Source organism: Rhinoraja longicauda, chromosome 18, assembly GCF_053455715.1.
Source record: "Rhinoraja longicauda isolate Sanriku21f chromosome 18, sRhiLon1.1, whole genome shotgun sequence".
Classification (NCBI taxonomy): domain Eukaryota; kingdom Metazoa; phylum Chordata; class Chondrichthyes; order Rajiformes; family Arhynchobatidae; genus Rhinoraja; species Rhinoraja longicauda.
Window position 1 is genome coordinate 18814900 of NC_135970.1, and position 19945 is coordinate 18834844.

General features: G+C 41.0%; 1 protein-coding gene across 1 annotated transcript; it reads right to left on the reverse strand.

The window, feature by feature from the left end:
- Nucleotides 1-18818, reverse strand: LOC144602090 (thyroid peroxidase-like). The gene is made up of 13 exons (XM_078414789.1): nt 18724-18818; nt 17597-17729; nt 16058-16187; nt 15760-15966; nt 14077-14437; nt 12614-12774; nt 9556-9814; nt 7860-8030; nt 7061-7298; nt 4583-4794; nt 3348-3512; nt 1836-1932; nt 1-119 (listed from the first exon to the last, which is right to left on the reverse strand). The coding sequence occupies exons 1-13, from the start codon at nt 18791-18793 to the stop codon at nt 56-58; spliced, it is 2268 nt and encodes a 755-aa protein (XP_078270915.1). The 5' UTR covers nt 18794-18818; the 3' UTR covers nt 1-55.
- Nucleotides 18819-19945: the final 1127 nt, after the last annotated feature.

The window sequence follows — 19945 nt, forward strand, 5'->3', positions numbered from 1 at the left end:
ATCTGTCTTACAGTCAGTTCTGTCATCTTGCAAGGCTTCATTTTTAGATGATAAATTATTTAATACACAATCCACATTTGATGACGGTCTCATTCATGCCTTTATCTCTCCTTTGATATCTAGATAAAACAAAAAGATTCTTTTATTTTTATTGCTATATAAAAATTACCTATATGTTAAATGGGTAGCAGCCTGGATCTCAGTTCCATGGAAGATAAATATTTCTGATTCTAAATCTGAATAATTACTGATGGATTTAAAAAAAATGTGCTTACATCTACTAGTAGGTAATGCTTTCTTATACAAAGTAATTTCCTTCATTGTATTTTGGTTAGACAGGCTTGTTTATTGTCTCTAGATTTCTATTAAGGAATCTTTAATTTCAGAAGACCCTTTCCAAAGTTAACAGAATGGTTCTCTTCTGCTTATATCAATGCTGTCTGAATTCTAGTCACAAAGCTTTTTAAATACTTGTAGCATTTGCTCTATCTATAGTGAAGCATCAGAGGTGACCAGCTGTGGAGGTGATAGAATCTGGACCAATTTTCTTCTTGAGACATACTACCAACACCGTTAGTGAGCCAAAGGTGAAAGGCAACAGAATTCTTTATGCTCTGCATAGTCAGGGTTGCAATATTTTAAGGTAATTGATCACCGCTGATCATTTATAGATTGGGGCTTTGTGGAGATATCATAAATAAGTTATTACAGCAGCAAACCAGTTCTAACGATACCACAGCTTTAAACTAGTTTCTAAAAGTTTAAAGAAACAAACCACTCAAAAAAAACCTTAAAAACATGTTTTTGAAAGATCTTTGTTGGCACAATTGTTTTTCACACTTCGTAATGGTTTAGTTGTCATCTGATGCCTGTCACCATGCGATCCCCAAAAGTTATGTCTTCCTTGGTAGCAATATTTCTACCTGAAGAATTCTGTCTTGATTAGTTCAAATTCAGTACTGTTCATTCTGTTTGAAGCATCAAATTGTGATTCCCTGAAGGTTTTTGGAATACAGTTTCACTATTTTGAGTATGATCTATCGGACCTTGTTTTGTGATTAATTAACAATCACCTTCAAGAAACATTTATGTAAAGCATTGTTCTGGACATCAGTGATGTCAAAATGATTTGTAGTGAATTCTCAGGTGCTGTTTTTAATCAAGATTGCCTTAGAATCATACATAAAGCACAGAAAGGATCATTCATCCTATCATGCCTATAGTGAAATTATTTTGATGTTTTCTTTTTGATATATGCTAGCCCATTCTAGAAATGTAAGCCATTTTCAAAATGGAAGGCAGTTTTGTAATTTTATAAATTAGAAAGAAATGAAATATAAATCACAGTAACAATAATTTATTTGTAACACATTTAGGTATGCATTAAGTTGCTTACGTCAACTAGACTGTTTAGTAATGATACAAGCTGTGGCCTCTTCATCTCTTTCGGTGCTGTATGACTTAATTACTCTATTAGTGGTTGAATAAAAGAAAATCAACTAAGTTTCCATGCAATAAAACTTCTTAATAATAGGCATTGAGATGCACACGTGGGCAGATGCCAAACAATGAATGAATCACTTGGGTTCTGATGATGTCCATATTAAACACATCATGTAAGTTAATTTATGAAGAATTGTATCTTGGATATGCTACTGAATGACAGCAGGACCAAGGAGCTCATTTCCCTACCAGAATCAATTTTAGAAGAGGGTTAATTAAAGGAATATGTAAGTGCCAACAAAATTAACACTGAAATATTTTCATTCCGCCCACAATCATATGTACCAGCTATTCACAAAAAAACATTGAATGCTAACTGCATAAAATATTACCTCCAAAAACCAATAACTGCCAGCAGGACGATGAAAACACAGCCACAGATAGTGACGAGCATTGTGATGAGAAAGCTTGAACTCTTTGAGATGTTTTCTATGTGGAAGATTTCAAAAACAAATTTGTTATAAATAAGCATTTTGTGTACCAATAATTAAGTGCTGTTACTGCAGGAAATTAAATGTTTTTGATGATACTTGGTCAAATGCCGTTTTTCTTTACAAACACTCAGTATCACCTCACCTGTGAAATGTATCTCCCTTGTTCATGTTTCAGTCAATGCTGAAGGCCAGTGGTTTCAGTAAAACCTCTATTGAGCATCAGTGTTGCTGCTTGTTAACAATGTCTGTGACATCTTCTGTCATTTACCATAATTGAGAAGGTTTGATGGGGTGGCATTGAACTTGATTGAATTTGTCCTGCTTTTTGTGGACTAGATTTTCGGTGTCAGATAGATTCCAGTTTTCTCAATTTTGGGGGAAAGTTTGGTGAGAGACATGTGCGTTTCAGCACCACGGGCAAGATAATATTGTGTCCCATAGGTTTCTTTATATCCAGTACTCTCAGCTACTCTTGAAAGTCATTGCAGAATGGTGAAACAGATTGAAGATTGCTTCTATGATGAGAGGGACCACAGGACTACACAACAGAGAGTGAGTATAAACACTCAGAATATTGAGTGTTTGTAGACAATAGACAATAGGTGCAGGAGTAGGCCATTCGGCCCTTCGAACCAGTACCACCATTCAATGTGATCATGGCTGATCATTCTCAATTGTACTTAAAGTTCAATATGGTATCACAATAAAAAAGGCTCTGCATCAGAAAAGGTCTTTGTTAAACAAAAGTAAATTGTGAATGGGTGGAGAACAATTTCAAAAATCACAAGGCAGGCAGTCAGTCTACCTGGCATTTCCACAAATCCTAGTGCGCTTGGCACCTCTGTCTAAGATTGATCAATAATCCATTCCTATTATACCCTTGCTTCTGTAAACATCATTGACATGTAATGTTTTGCAATTTAAACTTATTCTTACTCAAAACAGAGTTGTAGAATTCCATCTTCCTCGTCCTAAAGTGTGCAAGTTTGCCTTTACTTAACCCTCCTCCACCCTTATAGTTTTCATCCGCTATGGAGCCATTTACATTGGACCCTGATTCTTCTAGATTAAGACTTTTGATTTTAGAGATAAACCGTTGAAACTGGGCCTTCGACCTACTGAGACCGTGCCAACTAGCAACCGCCTATACTCTAGCACTATCTACACACTAGGGACAATTTACAGAAGCCAATTAACCTACAAACTTGTACATCTTTGGAGCGTGGAAGGAAATTGAAACACCCGGAGAAAACCCACATGGTCACAGGAAGAAAGTACAAACTCTGTACAGACAGCACCTGTAGTCAGGATAGAAACCGGGTCTCTGGCGCTGTAAAGCAGCAACTCTACCACTGCACCACTGTGTGAGTGTTCAGATAAAATATGGGCAGGAGGTAGACCCCATGATACCTTGACATGTGGGTGCAGCCGAACTCCATGCTCCAGTGAAAGGATTGCAGGTTATAGATGAAGCTCCAATGAGATGAAATCCAGTGTTACATTCAAAATGGATGGATGTTTTACAAAAGAAGAAATGTGCCTTTTCCACCTTGGGAACCTCCCCACAGGAAGTTTCTGAAAAATAGCAAAGTTAAGCTCTGGTGAACCGAATCAGAACAGAAGTACATTATCAAAACCTTTAGTTATTAGAGTTTATTTTTTTGGTGATTGACAAAATAAATCAATTCCTTTTGGAATCAGTGCTTCTGGAGAGCTAATTCTCAGTTGTATAATTTCTTAATTACTGAATAGCTTTGGGTACCACATGACCTATTTTTTTGTGGTTTGGGCTAAGACTGATTTCTACCTCATAATCTTATGGTGAGAAAAAGAGGATACTAAAATGGGTATATTATTTGCTATGATGCTTGAATATTTTTCATTGTGCTCTCAGCAGGCGAACCTGGGCAAACATGGAAATTGTCCTCAGAATGTACACTTTGGGGCTTTGCTTTGTTAGTAAGGCAGCTGTTGATGTAAAGTGATCCCATCTACTGCTCAGGTATGATTGAGATTCAAGTGTTCATTGCTGATGAGTTTAAATACCAGATGTGCGAATGAGTGAATGTTAGGAACTGAGGGGATTTTATTCAACAAATTATCTTTCTATATAATCTAGCAACTGGTTCCAGATAATTCTCTTTAACAGGACGGAATAATCTCATTGCTTTTGCCAGTTTGCTGTATAGTTGAAATATTATTGGTAAAATAAATATAATGTTAATACATTTACTGCCCCTCATAGTTGTCCCCAGGAATGGCACTATTGGTCTTCTGGGGAAGTTGTCCAGAACTATATAAAACTAGATAAGAAAAAACTTTTTTGCTTATTTCTGTGCCTATTGGTATGTACTTACTATTTATATTTTGGCTGATGAATGTTTATCATTTGGAAAACAAATTCAGATCTCAGGCTGATATTTCACCCACTGCCTTGTCCTCAGCTTAGCTCTTACCTATCTCTAAACCCACCTCTGCCTTATCCTCTCCCAGCTTCTTACTTTGCCCCGATTCTGTCTGATCTTGCATTCTGTCCAGTTCTTTCCCCACGCTGATCTTCCCCTTCCCCTCCCCTGCTCTATCTTTGTACCTCATTCAAATATTCCCTGACTGGTTTTAGAAGCTGGCAAGTAGTGGCGACCCACCTGTGGTCTTCTCTTTCCAGGGAGCCAGACTGAGTGAGGGGATTGCAGAGCTGTTACAAGGTACAAAATCATTGGGATATTGGTTCCGTGAAAACACATCCACAGGGATTCTCCAAATCCTGGTGCTGTCGCATAAGATTCTGGACAGAGTGACTTTACTCAGCTCTTCTCTCTGCTGCTTGGTAAACACACCTTCATTTTCCCACCAAAACCTTTTGGGTTGAAGAAAACCAAGTGTCACATCTCGGAATTAATATAGACATTTTGCAAGATGTGATATTGATCTTTGGGGTTGTTTATGAAAAATATGTGTTCTTCCCTACACGTGCTTTAGCAATCACTATGGCCAAGGTTAAAATGTGCTGGACAAGTGGCATCTCTGGAGAACATGGATAAGTGACGTTTTGGGTCGGGAACCTTCTGGGGGGGGGGGGGGAAGTTCCTTGCTTCTACATTTTGAATTCCACTGTGAAATCGCCTCAAGTTCTCTTACTTTGAAGAAGTTCTCCTCCTATCACACCCCCCTATAAACAGCCTGAAGAAAGGTCCCGACCTGAAATGTCACCTATCCATGTTCTCAAGAGATGCTGCCTGACATGCTGAGTTACTCCAGCACTTTATGTCAAACGTCAAAAGCAAGCAAGTGGGACTAGTGTAGATGGGACATGTTGGTTGGCGTGGGCAAGTTGGCTGCAGGGCCTGTCTGCACACTGTATGGCTCTATGACTCTATTTATGCCCTTTTGTGTCAATCGGCATCAGTTCCTTGTTTCTACGCAATGACATGGGTTTGATTCCCACATTTCTAATTGGATTCTGGAATCAGCTTGAGGACTTCTACTCCAGTAAACCACCCTATTTCCTGTTGCCTCGCAGTAGAAAATAGGTCAAAATAATTTGAGGTTGTCACAGCTTGCTATAATTAATTTCTTGTTCAAACAGATGAGGAATGACCACATACAAGATGTCAGAGGATGGTAGGACCACATGCAATATACCACTTAAGCAGACTTAAGTAAGTTAGGGAGGAAACTGTCAAAGAAAGTAGTTAGTGTTTTAAAAATATGTTCAGCAGTTTAGTATTGTCATGGGAATTTAACATGGCTGTTCATGGAGTTCATGACTCACCATGTGTCTCACCACAATGAACAGGCACTGTAAATGTACCTTACAAGGGTTGCATCTTATTCCCTACCAAATCCCCAAAGCATTGAATTGTCATCATGCTCAGACCGGCAATTAATTAACATAGAAATGAAAAGATAACAATGTAGTGTACAGAATTTTATCGTGTTGTACTCTGACCATGCTTTTGCGCATACCCATACATCCTAACGGTTTGGGTCATATCCATACATGTTATCTTCTTCACAAGTGCCTTGAAATCTATGAATTGTTTATTTCTTTCAAACACTCGTATCCTAATATAGCAAGTCAGTGTTAGCTACCTGGCTTTGGAGAAATAAGAAATGTGTGTGTATCCTGGGCCAATACTTGGAACTCTTTATTTTTTTAAAAAGACACTTCTTTGACTGAAGTAGGATCCCGACCCGAAACATCACCTATCCAGAGATACTGCCTGACCCGCTGAGTTACTTCCAGGACCTTGTCTTTTTTTGTAAACCAGCATCTCGTTTCTAATCTTCATTTGTAGTTTGGTTTGGGATTTTCTCACAATGTCATAGAGTCCTGCACCACGGAAATTGAACCTTCGGCACACCCAATGGGGAGGCCTCCCCAATCATTTAGCATCCATTTACACTGAACCTATACCAATCGTGTCTTATTCCTTCTGTGTCCTATCAACACCCCATGAGGAAACCAGAGCATAGAGGAAACGCATGTAGTTGCAGAGAGAACATGCAAATTCTATACAGTCAGCACTTGAACCTACATGCAAATTGGCGGAACAGTACCTCATATTGTGCTTAGTCAGCTTGCAACACAGCGATATGAAATGGATTTATCTAATTTCAAGTAACCTTTGCATTCCCTCTGTCTCCATTCCTCTCCCACCCTAGACATCCTGCTAATTTCACTGTTCTTATTTCTTCATTATCACCTCAACTGCCAACAATGGATCATTGTGGGTTCCTTGGCCATCGGTGCCAGCTCTGATTTATTCTGTATCCTTTCTTACCTCTAGTCTCACTCTCCCCTGACTCTCAGTCTGAAGAAGGATCTTGGCCCGAAACATCACCTATTTCTTTTCTCCAGAGATGCTGTCTGACCCACTGAGTTACTCCAATTTTTTGTGTCTAGGCCAGTATTAAACCCGGGTCAACTGAACTTTGAGCCAGCAGCTCTAATAGCTGTGCCACTGTGCCACCCTTGTATGTGAGAAGTCCTAAAACAACCCTACTAACAACAAACAAATAATAGCATCTGTGCAAGAACCTTAACCCTTGATTCCCTCAATATCAAACTATCCAGGATCAGATGAGCAGTCACATCCGTGAGCTGTGAATTTCCATCGCACCTGTCTCCATCCCTCAGGACCTGAAACTGTTTTCCAAGAAGACAGGCCAAGAGCTCCCCAACACGAGCTCTGGGCAGCAGTGGTTCTGCAATTGCACCAATCCACACATCTATATTGTCAGGCGTCTTGTACACTGAGAGAATCTTTTTTGCCAAGTACGTGCTGTTGAAGATTTGTATTAATTCCGAGACGTTTTTGGCTTGCTTCAGTCCACAGAACCGCCTCCAGGCATTGTAACCTACATGGTAAAGAAAGGATGATTGAACCATTCTTTTCCACCACTGGTTTGGAACCTTTTCACTTGCACCAACTAGCTGAATTGTTTGAAGCCAATTCTAACTTTACTGAGACGAAGCACAAAGACCAAACATGCACAGTACAGGCATCTCACGTTTTAAGTGAGCTTGATTTCCGTGTTTTTACAATAACACACTTGTTTAATTATTATCAAGGTTTACTTTATGCGCTTCTATTTTCAGATATTGCTCAAATTTATGTCTGGCACCAGATGGCAGCGTAGTTGTATGTATCATTACTTTTCAAGCGTAAAATGCTTGGTGCCCTTATTTGGGTATCAACTTCATCACAGCCTTGAATGATTCTAGCAAAAATGTCTTACAGCTGTACTCTATCCTTTCTGCAATTAAGTCTTACAAGATATTTACATTTCTAATTGCCTAGTGTACCTTCTTTTTGATAAATAAATTATAACATCAATATAACTATTGACATTGCTTTGTAATATCATTAGGAATGGACTTGTTAGTACTCTCTGTATATCCTTCATTTCGATACTCACTCGGTAGTCCATGATCCCTTCCTCGTTGTAGGTTAAGTGCTGCCAGATCCAAGGCTAAGGATTCCTTCGGCTGAAACAACTTTTCCGTCAACTCTTCTGGCATCATCTGTGTTTGTGTTTGTAGCTTGGCAGGCTGTAATATAACACCTCGGATGATGGGGTCAATGCCTCCTGTAGTACATGTGACACATTGACATAATCATTCGCATGACCTGCTGAATTACTCCAGTACTTTGTGTCATTACTATAAAAATATGAGTTCGAATGCTGGCTACAGAGTGGAGTGAACCTGATTTAATAATGCACTGGCTTCTGGGCTCCAGATGAAACTTAGCAGCTTGAGTCAAGAGCCACAAAATTGGCAGCACCTGAGGAAGCAAGCACAGTAAAACTGATAATCTGGTGCACTTGAGAGGGTGGTGGTGGACCTGCAGATATTCTGAGCTCTTGGATTTTACTTCTATTGATATCCCATTCCACTTTTATTTCACATTTTCTAACATGTCACACAGTAACTTAATACATTTACCAGTTAATTAACATTTTTTTTTAAACTGCAGATGCTGGAAATACAAAAACCCCAGAAAATGCTGGAAAATGAGTCAAAAGGGAACGCTGGAAACAGGGTCTGGTGAGTTTAAAGGGGTGTTTGAAATTGAGCCCGGAGAAGTTTTTAGTGAAAAAAAAAGTACGTTTAAGTTTATTATTGTTACATGTATCGAGGTACAGCAAAAAACTTTGTTTTGCATGCTATGCAATCAGATTAGATAATACTTCAGTATATTCAAGTCAAACTCAAATATAATAGGTAGAACAAAGGGAAGGATACAGAGTGCAGAATTTAGTTCTCAGCATTGTAACGCACTAGTTCCATAAACAAAGTCCAATATCTGCAATGGAATAGAGATACATCAGAGTGTACCCTAAGCTTATGGAAGGACCGTTCAGAAGCCTGGTAACAGAGGGGGAGATACTGTATCTGAGTCTAGTAGTGCATGCCTTCAAGTTTCTGTATTTTCTGCATGACGGGAGTGGGGCAAAGAAGGAATGACGTTGGTGGGGCAAGTCTTTGATTTGTTGGCTGCTTTTCTGAGGCAACGTGAAGTGCAGATGGAGTCAATGGTGGGAAGTCTGGTTTGTGTGATGGACTGTTTGTTGTTGTAAAATAAACAACTGGCAATTTAGTTTGCGTTTGGCAACAGAGCAAATATGGACTGCACCACAATAAACTTGGTTATTGATACTAATGAGTCAGCCAGTTGCGGAACTGTTGGGATTTCTGAACAATTTGATACAAATTGGAGTTGCATGGGAGCAGGAGGAGGGGAGCAAGTGAATTCACAAACATTAGTAAATTGATCAATGCTTATAGGTATTGGTCTATTTTATTGCCATATGTAGTGAGATAATGCAAAACATTTTTTTGCATGTTATTCAGGCAAATCATACCATGCATGAGTACTTCATGTAGTGAAAGAGAGAAAATAAACAGAGTGCGGAAAAGCATTTCAGCAGCAGAGAAAGTGCAGGTAAAAAAAGTGGAAGATCTGCAAAGAGGTAGTTTGGAAGATTGTGAAATTGGTCCCCAGCTTGTGACAGATCGGTTCAAGATTCTGATGTCAGTGGGGAAGTTTACTGGCTCAATCATAGAGAAAGTTAGTGTTTTCTTATAGTGAATACTTTCCACTGTCCTTACCTTCTTCTATAATCCTCCAAGGGGAGAAAAATGACTTGTGCAGAGAGATGCTGGGGTAGGTCGGATTCTCCGTGTAATTCTCATGCAACCGGCAGAGTATTGGATGGATGGTAACATGAGCAAAACGAAATGCTGCTGTGGCAAACACATTGGAAATCCGGGGATCAACTGTATCATCATAGCCCTTGTAGGGGAGTAGATGCTGCTTTGTTGCATCCGGGCCAAGAATTTTAGGCACATAATCCTTCCAGTTTATAATCTGTGCAAAGAGGAAGATTTTTTTTTTCTTAATCCATTTACCAGCACAAATGTAAATTGCCAAATTAAAGCAAAATTAGTTTTTTAAAAAAAATTAAGCCTGGCCTGAATTTGAGTTGCTGCCTGTCTATGTTGACACCAATTATATTCCTATTGTGACAGCGCTTCTTCCCTCGCATGCCGCTCTGATCCCTGTCACTGGCAGACAGGCCAGGAGAAGCCTACCCTCAGCACCAGGGGTCACCGGCACCCTGGGGAGAGGCCGCAGGCACAGGAGCAACAGCTGTGTCCAGTTAGCTGCGATTGGATTGGGCCAGCTGCATCCAATCACCCTCCTCCTTAAAAACAACAGCAGTGCCAGCCAGAGGAGGAGGACAATTGAAGGGGTGAGAGAGAAAGCAGGAGGAGAGGAAGGAGGAGAGGAAGGAGGAGAGGAAGGAGGAGAGGAAGGAGGAGAGGAAGGAGGAGAGGAAGGAGGAGAGGAAGGAGGAGAGGAAGGAGGAGAGGAAGGAGGAGAGGAAGGAGGAGAGGAAGGAGGAGAGGAAGGAGGAGAGGAAGGAGGAGAGGAAGGAGGAGAGGAAGGAGGAGAGGAAGGAGGAGAGGAAGGAAGAAAGAAGAGGAAGCAGAAGGTAGAGTGGGCACCTCCCCATATTTTGCTTGGGCATCTTCAACCCAGCGATATGAACATTGATTTCTCTAATCTCAAGTAACCACTGCATTTCCTCTCTCTCCCCCATCCATCCCCCACCAAAGTTGTCCAACTAGTTCCCCTGTTCACATCCTTGTATCCCTTCGTTAATACTTCTTCCCCAGCCAAAAATGGGCCATTAAGGGCTCCATCCTTCCTTAGTCATCTGTTGCCGGCCCTGATTATTTGTTCTGGCCTTTTCCTACCTCTAGTCCCCGTCCCCCCCCCAACCCACCACCCTCTACTTTCAGTCTGAAGAAGAGTTCCGACCCGAATCGTCATCCATCCTTTTTCTCCAGAGATGCCGACTGACCTGCTGAGTTACTCTTGCTCGTAGTATAACCAGCATATGCAGTTTCTCCCTACATCTCCCTACTAGCTGTGTTTCACATTAGCAGGCCTGGAGAAAGATTGAGCCACTAGAACAAGTCTGAGACCGCCAGCACCTCCTCGCCTTCCCATGGACATCAAGGGACTGCGCACCACATGGAGAGCAAGGTCTGAGACACCAGGACAATCTGAACACAGCCACCACAGTCTGAGACTGCCAGCACCTTCTCTCTAGGCAAGAGTGAACCGCAGGGATCGTCAGTGCCTCCTCCCATGCACACTGATGATGAGGGACTGCACCCCCATGTCCCCATGTGGTCCTGGACCTTCGCGGCCCTATAGTCCTTCATTATAAATCAACCATATCACGTGAGTTCATTTTACTGTGAGTGTTGGTGTAGTCATTGTCAACCTGGCGTCATCACTGGCGCCACATTATATAAATCTTAATTTATTTAAATAATAATAAATTCACATATCTCAATTGTAAATGGCTGTCTACGTATCTTGAGACTATGTCCCCGTTCTAAATTCTCCAGCTAGAGATAGCAATCTCTTGGCATTCAGCCTGTTAAACCAGCCCAGAAATAACTTCAGACTGGACTGGAAAAATACCATTCCTTTGTTGTGCAGAAGAGGTCATGATACAAACACATTATTTTCTTCAATATCTTAATTGTAGCTTCCATGTATACGCAACATTTATAATCTTGCCAAGTATGAGTGAAAGGAAATTACAGGGAGTATCATGGTTATGATAGTCTACTTTGAAACACAAGATGGCTGTGGAATTTGGTTGACACATTAGTTTATTGTTGAGCTCCAAACACCCGTTTACAGTGTTTCTGAGTACTGAATGATTGAAAATATCACAAGTTTTAGGGGATGCATTTTAGATCTACCGTCGAAGAATAGATTTATTCAAATATGCAAGGAATGATTTGTTCTAAATTATGAAACTATGTTCAAATTAACACATGCTTCTCAAATCTCTTGCTATTTATAGTATATTGGACTCTCTACCAAAACGATTTTCTGTAATGAACTTAGTTTGAGAAGCATTGGCTGAGAATTTCCTGGCACTTTTCCGTATCATATCTTCATTGAATACATCTTTATGCTGAAAACACCTTTATTGAAAGGAGACTATTCACTTTTATTATCTCTCAAGGATCATAACTCTCACCCCATCCCAATACTATTGTTTGTTGTAGTAGCAACAAGGAACTGCTAATGCAGTTAATGCACAAAAGGGCACAGATTGCTGAAGTAACTCAGCAGGTCAGGCATCATCTCTGAAGCACGTGGATAGGTGACATTTCAAGTTGGGTCTGAAGAATGGTCTCAGCCCGAAATGTCCCCTATCCATGTTCTTCAGGGATGCTGCCTGACCTGCTGAGTTACTCCAGCATTTTGTGTCCTATTGTTTCTAGTCACAGAATGTTATCATAGGTGTGCAAATGTTAGGTCAGTTACTTTATTTTAGTTAGCTTGACACAATTTTTTTCCAAATGATGTGCAATGACCTCCTATTCATTGGCAGAAACTATGGCTAATTACTTGAAGACATATTTGCAACACAGTGTTTTCAAAATCACTGCCCTGCAGGTGGTGCATGTAATATTTATTGTTGCTGAAAGCAAGCATAATAAACAGCTCTCAGGTAATGGCTGAAGTACAATTTAGAGAAAAGCATGGGAAGAACATCCTAAGATGATGGCTTGACACCATGATCCATAGGGAAGTGATCAAAGGAGTATTTTGAACAGTCCTCTTTCTCACCTGGTGGAAGGCTCCCATGATTTTCCGTGCCTCCTGATACAAGGTCTCACCACTCCAGTGTGGGTTTAGCTGATGTAGTTCTGATACTATTCTGTTATGTTCTCGTAAGAAGATAGTGTGGAGTGCTTGCATCCCTAAATGTTCATTTGCTCGGGAATCTCCTGCATAGTAAAAGAAACATTTGTCAGTCTTGCAGAAGCAGGCAGGCTTCAGAATATCCATCTGTGAGAGCAGAGTTTGGAAAGGCTTGCTTAGAAACTGTGCCTAAAGGTTACAAAAGTTCCAGAGGTCCATGCTTTGCTGAGTTGATGTGCTTTGGTCAAGGGTCCATGCAGTCCAGGTCTCAGGAAATATTCAAATTCCCCAACAATTATGTTCACCCACAACATTCTAAAGGTACAAATCAATTTGTTGTAGTTATTGTTATAAATTGTGACAGGACATACGTTTAAGATGAGGGGGGAAAGATTTAATAGCAACCTGAGGGGTACATTTTTCCACACAAAGGGTGTGGGTGTGCGGACCGAGCTGCCGGAGGAGGTAGATGAGGCAGGTACTATCGCAACGTTTAAGAAACATTAAGACTGGTACATGGATAGGACAGGTTTAGAGGGATATGGGCCAAATGCAGCCAGGTGGGACTAGAGTAGATGGGATGTATTGGTCGGTGTGGGCAAGTTGGGCTGGAGGGCCTGTTCCCATGCTGTCTGATTCCCTCTCCCTCTCTCTATTCTTACTTTTAAACAAATGGCCAAAGTGTTTACTTAGTAATCCATAGTTATCAGTGAACAGAAACATTAGTTTCTGAGTGTGAGATGCTAATTGGAGTTATCAAATTAACAAAGAAATATTTTAAACTCAAATCCAGTCTAGTCTGACCTGATGAGAGTGCTGCTCATGATTTATTTTGTGCCATCCCCCACATAGTTGTTGCTTCCCCACAACACAAGTGACTTTTAGTTTAACGTTAATCTTTTCCTATTACTTGAATGCTTGGCATGTGAATGCACTCTGGTACCTGATTTAACCAGCCTTTCTTAATGATTGTGCCTAGACAAGCAAAGGGAAGCCTTGATCTACTTAAGGGGGAAGGCAGTGGGGCATTATTTACAGATAAATCCAGTCATTTGCATTTCAACATGCATATCCAAATACCTCAATCACCCTTAGTTGAGGTCCTAAGCGCTTGTTATAGAATTGTATTGAAACTGAATTTCAGAAGTGGAGTCTAAAGTACAGATGTTGAATTATTGTGTGTCAAGCACTCCTAATATAACGACAAAATTCTCCCATCTAAAGAAGGTCAATGATCAGAAACAGGGTAACATTTCCCCCCCTTCTTGGTCTCATATGCAATGGCTAATTGTGGAATATCAAATGACAACCTAATTAGGATCAGGTAACATCCAAAACCTTCCATATTACAATGCTGAATTTGTCCTCATTCTCTGCCATACATTTACCAGCCAAGAAGCATGGAATGTCTGACTCGTTTCCAATGTGGGACTGGTCTCTGGTCAGCGTGCAGGGATTTTGAAGCTTCTTGGTCATGAAGGGTAAGTAGGCCAGGCCTTGGTCTGAGTACTGCTGGTTGATAGCCAGGAAGCCCAGGTCATTGGTATGATTCCTCAGTCTCCATGCCAGGCTCTCTGTGCTTCCATAAACCATGCTGGCATCCACAAAGGAGGTGATGCTGTTCAGCTGCTCCCGGGGGCGGAGCTGTCCTGTGAGGATCCCAGACTCGCCGCTCCCACATGCTGGGGCCGAGCGGAAGAAGGGCATGCACCTCTCGCTTTCACAGGCACGGGGGTCGTCCTCGGGGATCTGCGAGACATTTGACATAATCAAACTATAGATGCGCTCATCATGTCAAGCATGCACTAAGGATTAGGTTTATGATTGCCACATGGACTGAGGTACGCTGGAAAGCTGTGTTTTGCATGCTATATCCAATCAAATCAGATAATACTGGACATAAATACTAGCAAGCCAAGCTCAAGTAGAGTCATACAGCATGGAAAGATGCCCTTTGGCATCAACTTGCCCACGCCGAACAACATGCCCCATCTACACAAATCCCACCTGCATGCACTTGGCCCATAACCCTCTAAACCTATCCTATCCATGTACCTGACGAAATGTCTCTTAAATGTTATGATAGTACCTGCCTAAACTACCACCTCCGGCAGCTCATTCCATATATTCACCGCCCTTTGTGTAAAAAAATAAGATGCCCTTCAGGGTCCTATTAAATCTTTTCCCCCTCATCTTAAACCTATGTTGTCTGGTGCAGAATATACAGTGCCCTCCATAATGACCCATCATTTATTTATTTGCCTCTGTACTCCACAATTTGAGATTTGTAATAGAAAAAATCACATGTGGTTAAAGTGCACATTGTCTGATTTTAATAAAGACCATTTTTATACATTTTGGTTTCACCATGTAGAAATTATAGGAGTGTTTATGCATAGTCTCCACATTTCAGGGCACCATAATGTTTGGGACACATAGTTTCACAGGTGTTTGTAATTGCTCAGGTGCGTTTAATTGCCTCCTTAATGCAGGTATAAAAGAGCTCATAAATACAGCTGTAATTTCTACATGGTGAAACCAAAATGTATAAAAATGGCCTTTATTAAAATCTGACAATGTGCACTTTAACCACATGTGACTTTTTTTCTATTACAAATCTCAAATTGTGGAGTACAGAGGCAAATAAATAAATGATGGGTCTTTGTCCCAAACATTATGGAGGGCACTGTAGTTCTCTGCATTGGAGCACATAAGTTCCAGAGACAAAGTCCAGTGTCTACAATGGGGTAGCGGTGAATCAGACAATACCCTCGCTTATGGAAGCACTGTTCGGAACCTTGATCACGGGGGGGGGGGGGGGGGGGGGAGCTGTTCCTGAATCTGGTGGTGTGCACTCTCAAACACCTGTATCTGCTTCCCAACAAGAATGGGGAGAAGAAGAAATGACCGGGATGGGACAAGTCTTTGATTTTTTTTTGGCGGCGTTCCCGAGGTAGTGTGAAGTGCAGATAGAGTCAATGGTGGAGAGTATGGTCTATGTGATGGAATAGGTAGACATTGCTAACATAAAAGCAACATTTGCAAGTGGCGTGTAAAGCATAGATACTTGCCTGTATTGGGAAGCACGGACTTCTGTTATAGCAGGATGACGAACAATCAACGGTGTCGATAAAGGAAGAGGTACTGGCGCTCTGTGGTGTCAGGTCCATATCGTGGTCAATCCACTGACCCCATTCCACCAGGATGTGGGCATACCTGCTGTCCAGAGAAATGTTCCTGTTGCCTGTGTGCAGGATTGCTGTTGACACCATTCTGGCCTGCAAATTATCATTGGAGTCAGTAAGTTTGAGAAGGTTCACTGCCACCTACATACTTTAACCTCAGCCCCCAGCAAGCCCTGCATCATACCAGTGGTAGGGCGAATCCATTATATCTCTTCGTCTCCATCCATCCTTTGGGGATTGAAAACCCATCGTCATAGTCTGGAGGCAGCCATCGAACGTAAGGGACATTAGCTGCTCCCCAGTGGGTGTGCTGTCTAAAGGCACAGAAAATAGATTCATTCATTTGTTTGTATGAGTAGGCAATGAGATTATGACTACTTGAGAGGTCTATGAGTAGCGAAAATAGCAATGATGTGGGACCATTTCCATTAGCTTGGATCAACCTTTATTTTATGGTTAACTAGCTCACTACATTATGAAATGTCAGTGTTCTTTAAAGTAATCCAAATGCAAGTAAGTAGCTTTTCCTTTGATTTCTGAAGATCCAATCATGATCTCTTTCTAGAACCCAGTAAAGAAGAATTAACTGAACTCATTTTCTATCCAGTGGATATTTTGTCACATTTGCAGCCTTTCAATATGGAAACAAGGAACTGCAGATGCTGGTTGACCAAAAAAAGACACAAAACTTTGGAGTGACTCAACAGGTCAGGCAGCATCACTGGAGAACATAGACAGGTGACGTTTTGGCTAGGGAATCAGTCCCGACCTGAAACCTCACCTATCCATCTTCTCCAGGGATGCTGCCTTTCATGCTGAGTTACTCCAGCATTTTGTGCAACTTTTCAATGTTCCTTTAATTACATGTTATCGTGAAAAGACTATGAAGGGAAGCAATTAGTATTTTTGTACTGCCTTCAATTTGTGTGAAATTGGTTAACCGCCTAGATTACTTCAGAAGTACGGGTTCAATGGTTCTTTATCATCACATGTACCGAGGTACAGTGGAACTATTTTTTTTGCATACAGTTCCGTAAATTATCATGATACATAAGTACAATCCTAGATTAAATACAAAGTTTATCAAAATAGTCCACTGAGACCATGTAAGAAGGGTCGCCAGATTTTGGCACCATTTTCAAAGTCCAAGTTGCTTTAAGTGCAGCTGGCCATAAAGGCCCATTGTCCTGGTGGCATTGCAGGGTCGGTCTAGTCAAGCGAAGCTGTAGTCTGATAATTTGTACATCATTGCAGCGAGAAGTATAAGCAATGTATCTGCCTTAGTGGTGCTGGTAAAGGGAAGAATATTGGCGAGAGACTAGGAGAACTCCTTACTCTTCCGGTAAAAGCGTCCATGGGACAATTTTCACTTCTGAAGGAAGAAGTCTCTTATGGTACTAATCTTCTCTGTACCGCAGTCAACAGACAACAATAATGTGAAGACAATGCTTTCCAATCAAAATTGTTGATGGCTATTCTTCTTAAAGTAAAACTGTAAGGATTATGTCATCTGCTTCCTATGTGTTTCAAATGTCTTTTCACAACAAGCAAATTTCTTATATTCTTACAGGCTTTTAAAATGGAAGCTTGGTTATGACTGTAGCTTCTCTCTTACACATTTGTGCTGTGGCCTTGGCTTTTGACAAATTATTGATTTAAAAAGAAGCTACTGTGTCTTGACAGCAACATCACTACCGTATTGTTTCTTCTCCTGACGCAGTACCTGTTATTGCAGATGCCAGAAATGGTTCGATATTTATCCAATAAACAGGAACTGGAGCAAGGGATGACCTGTAGCTGAGTGGTACAACCTGTCACCCTGGCCAGCGTCTGAAGGTCCGGTGTGCTGAGCAGATCTGTGAGACACAGAAATCATTTTAAATTATTTCAGTCAGAGAAACAGAAATATGCTTTGGGTTTCTTTGTTTATAAGTCATAGGAGCAGAATTAGGCCATTCGGCCCATCGAGTCTATTCCACCATTCAATCATGGCTTTTCCTCTCAACCCCATTCTCCTGCCTTTTCCCTATGACCTTGGACACTCTTACTAATCAAGAAAATATCAATCTCTGCTTTAAAAATACTCAAAATACTTGGCCTCCAAGGCCATCTGTGGCAATGGCAGATTCACCACCCTCTGACTAAAGAAATTCCTCCTTATCTCCTTTCTAAAGTTTTGTTCTTTTTTTCTGAGGCTAGGCGAACTGGTCCTAAACTCTCCCACTAGTGGAAACAGCCTCTCCACATCTACTCTAACCAGCCCTTTCACTATTTGGTAAGTTTCAATGAAGTCCCTCCATATCCTCTAAACTCCAGCGAGTACAGGTCCAGAGCTGTCAAACGCACATCGTATGTTAACCCAATCATTCACTCTGAATCTTTCGAGAGTCATCTTCCAGGTCTCTTTACCAGGCAACTTATTTCAGTTTAGATGCCTGCACAAAGACATACAGCATGGAAACAGGCCCTTCTGCCCAACTCATTCATGCTGACCAAGATTATAACCACGCTAGTCCAATTTACCTACATTTTGCATGAAGTGAAATCCCCCTAATCCTTTTCATCCAAGTACTTTTACAAATGTCTTTTAAACACATACATACTCCTGATATCAACCCCACCAATATCAGTAACACATTTATTTACAATAAATATCTTTACAAGCTATGACTGTATTTTTTCCTGTTCCCAATATCTATTTAATTCATTGAGGTTCCCATGGTTTGTACTAACTCCACGGATTCCACTTGGGTTCCTTCCTTCTGGGAATTTATTACTGTTTTGTAAAAAAAAAAAACACAAAGCACCTTCACTTTAAATACGTAAAAAAATATAAGTTGTCTTGTTTACCTGTTGCATTCCTGAACATTTTCTCCTGGATATAAACCATCTGTCGAATAAGTTCAATGGTGGTTTCCATCAGTTCAGCTGCTCTTACTGCATTCCGAGTCTCAGCCACAGGATGTTTGAAAAAGCTGAGCAGGTCATTTGCACGAATGGAGCCTTTGTGCAATGCTGCTTTACTCCTGGGAAACAAACACCAGCAAACAGCTTAAAGGAGGATCTCGACCCGAAATGCTGCCTGTCCATTCCCTCCCCAGATGCTGCCTGACCTGTTGAGTTCCTCCAACACTTGTGCTTTGCAGCGAATAGTTTAACTTTGGCAAAATAAATCTTACACAGGGAAATTAAATGCATTGTTACATGAAAATAAAACTCCTCATCAATGCCTCTTAATACAGCGATTTTTCCAAGTTAGTCTGCATTTTATTATGTGGTTCTTTGAATTGTTTATTCCTCTGTAGTTTTGTAGACACATTGAGGCCAATGTGGGAACTGCAGACTCTACCAAAAATTGTTCAGGTGCTGGCTGGTGGCTTGTGAAGTGGCCTTATTGAAGTGGACTTTGTGAATGCCTTAACTCCATGGTGATCCATGATATTTTATGATATTTCAGTTTTAGTTTTAGTGATACAGCATGGAAACAGGCCCTTCGGATCACCAAGTCCACACAGACCATCGTTCATACTAGTGCTATGTAATCCCACTATCTCATCCACTTGCACTCGGATGTTAATTAACTTACAAACCTGTATGTCTTTGGGATGTGGGGGGAAGCCAAATTACCCAGAGGAAACCCATGCGGTCACAGGCAGAACATGCAAACTCCACACAGACAGCCGTCAGCTTGGTTTCTGGTGCTGTGAGGCAACAGCTCTACCAGCTGCATCACTGTGCTGCATCACTGTGCTGCATCACAGAACCAATGCAAGGCATTATTTTAAGCCAAAACTAATAAATTCTATAAAATTGCCAGTTTTGCGCTGGCCTTTTGAAGGTCCTATTGAAGGTTGTTCAGCAAGAGAAGAATCAGTCTTCTCCTAATTCTCAGTTGAATCTCAATGCTTATGCGACAGAACTGGAACCTGGGCTGGGTCTTCCTCTAAATATATGGACAGCCTTCGCCAGACTCCTACCGGACAAGGAAGGTAAGGCCTGCTTTTGCCCCAATGAAAATTCTGATCTAGTCATAGTTGCACCTGTAGCAATAAAAAACCCAAACATAAGAGCA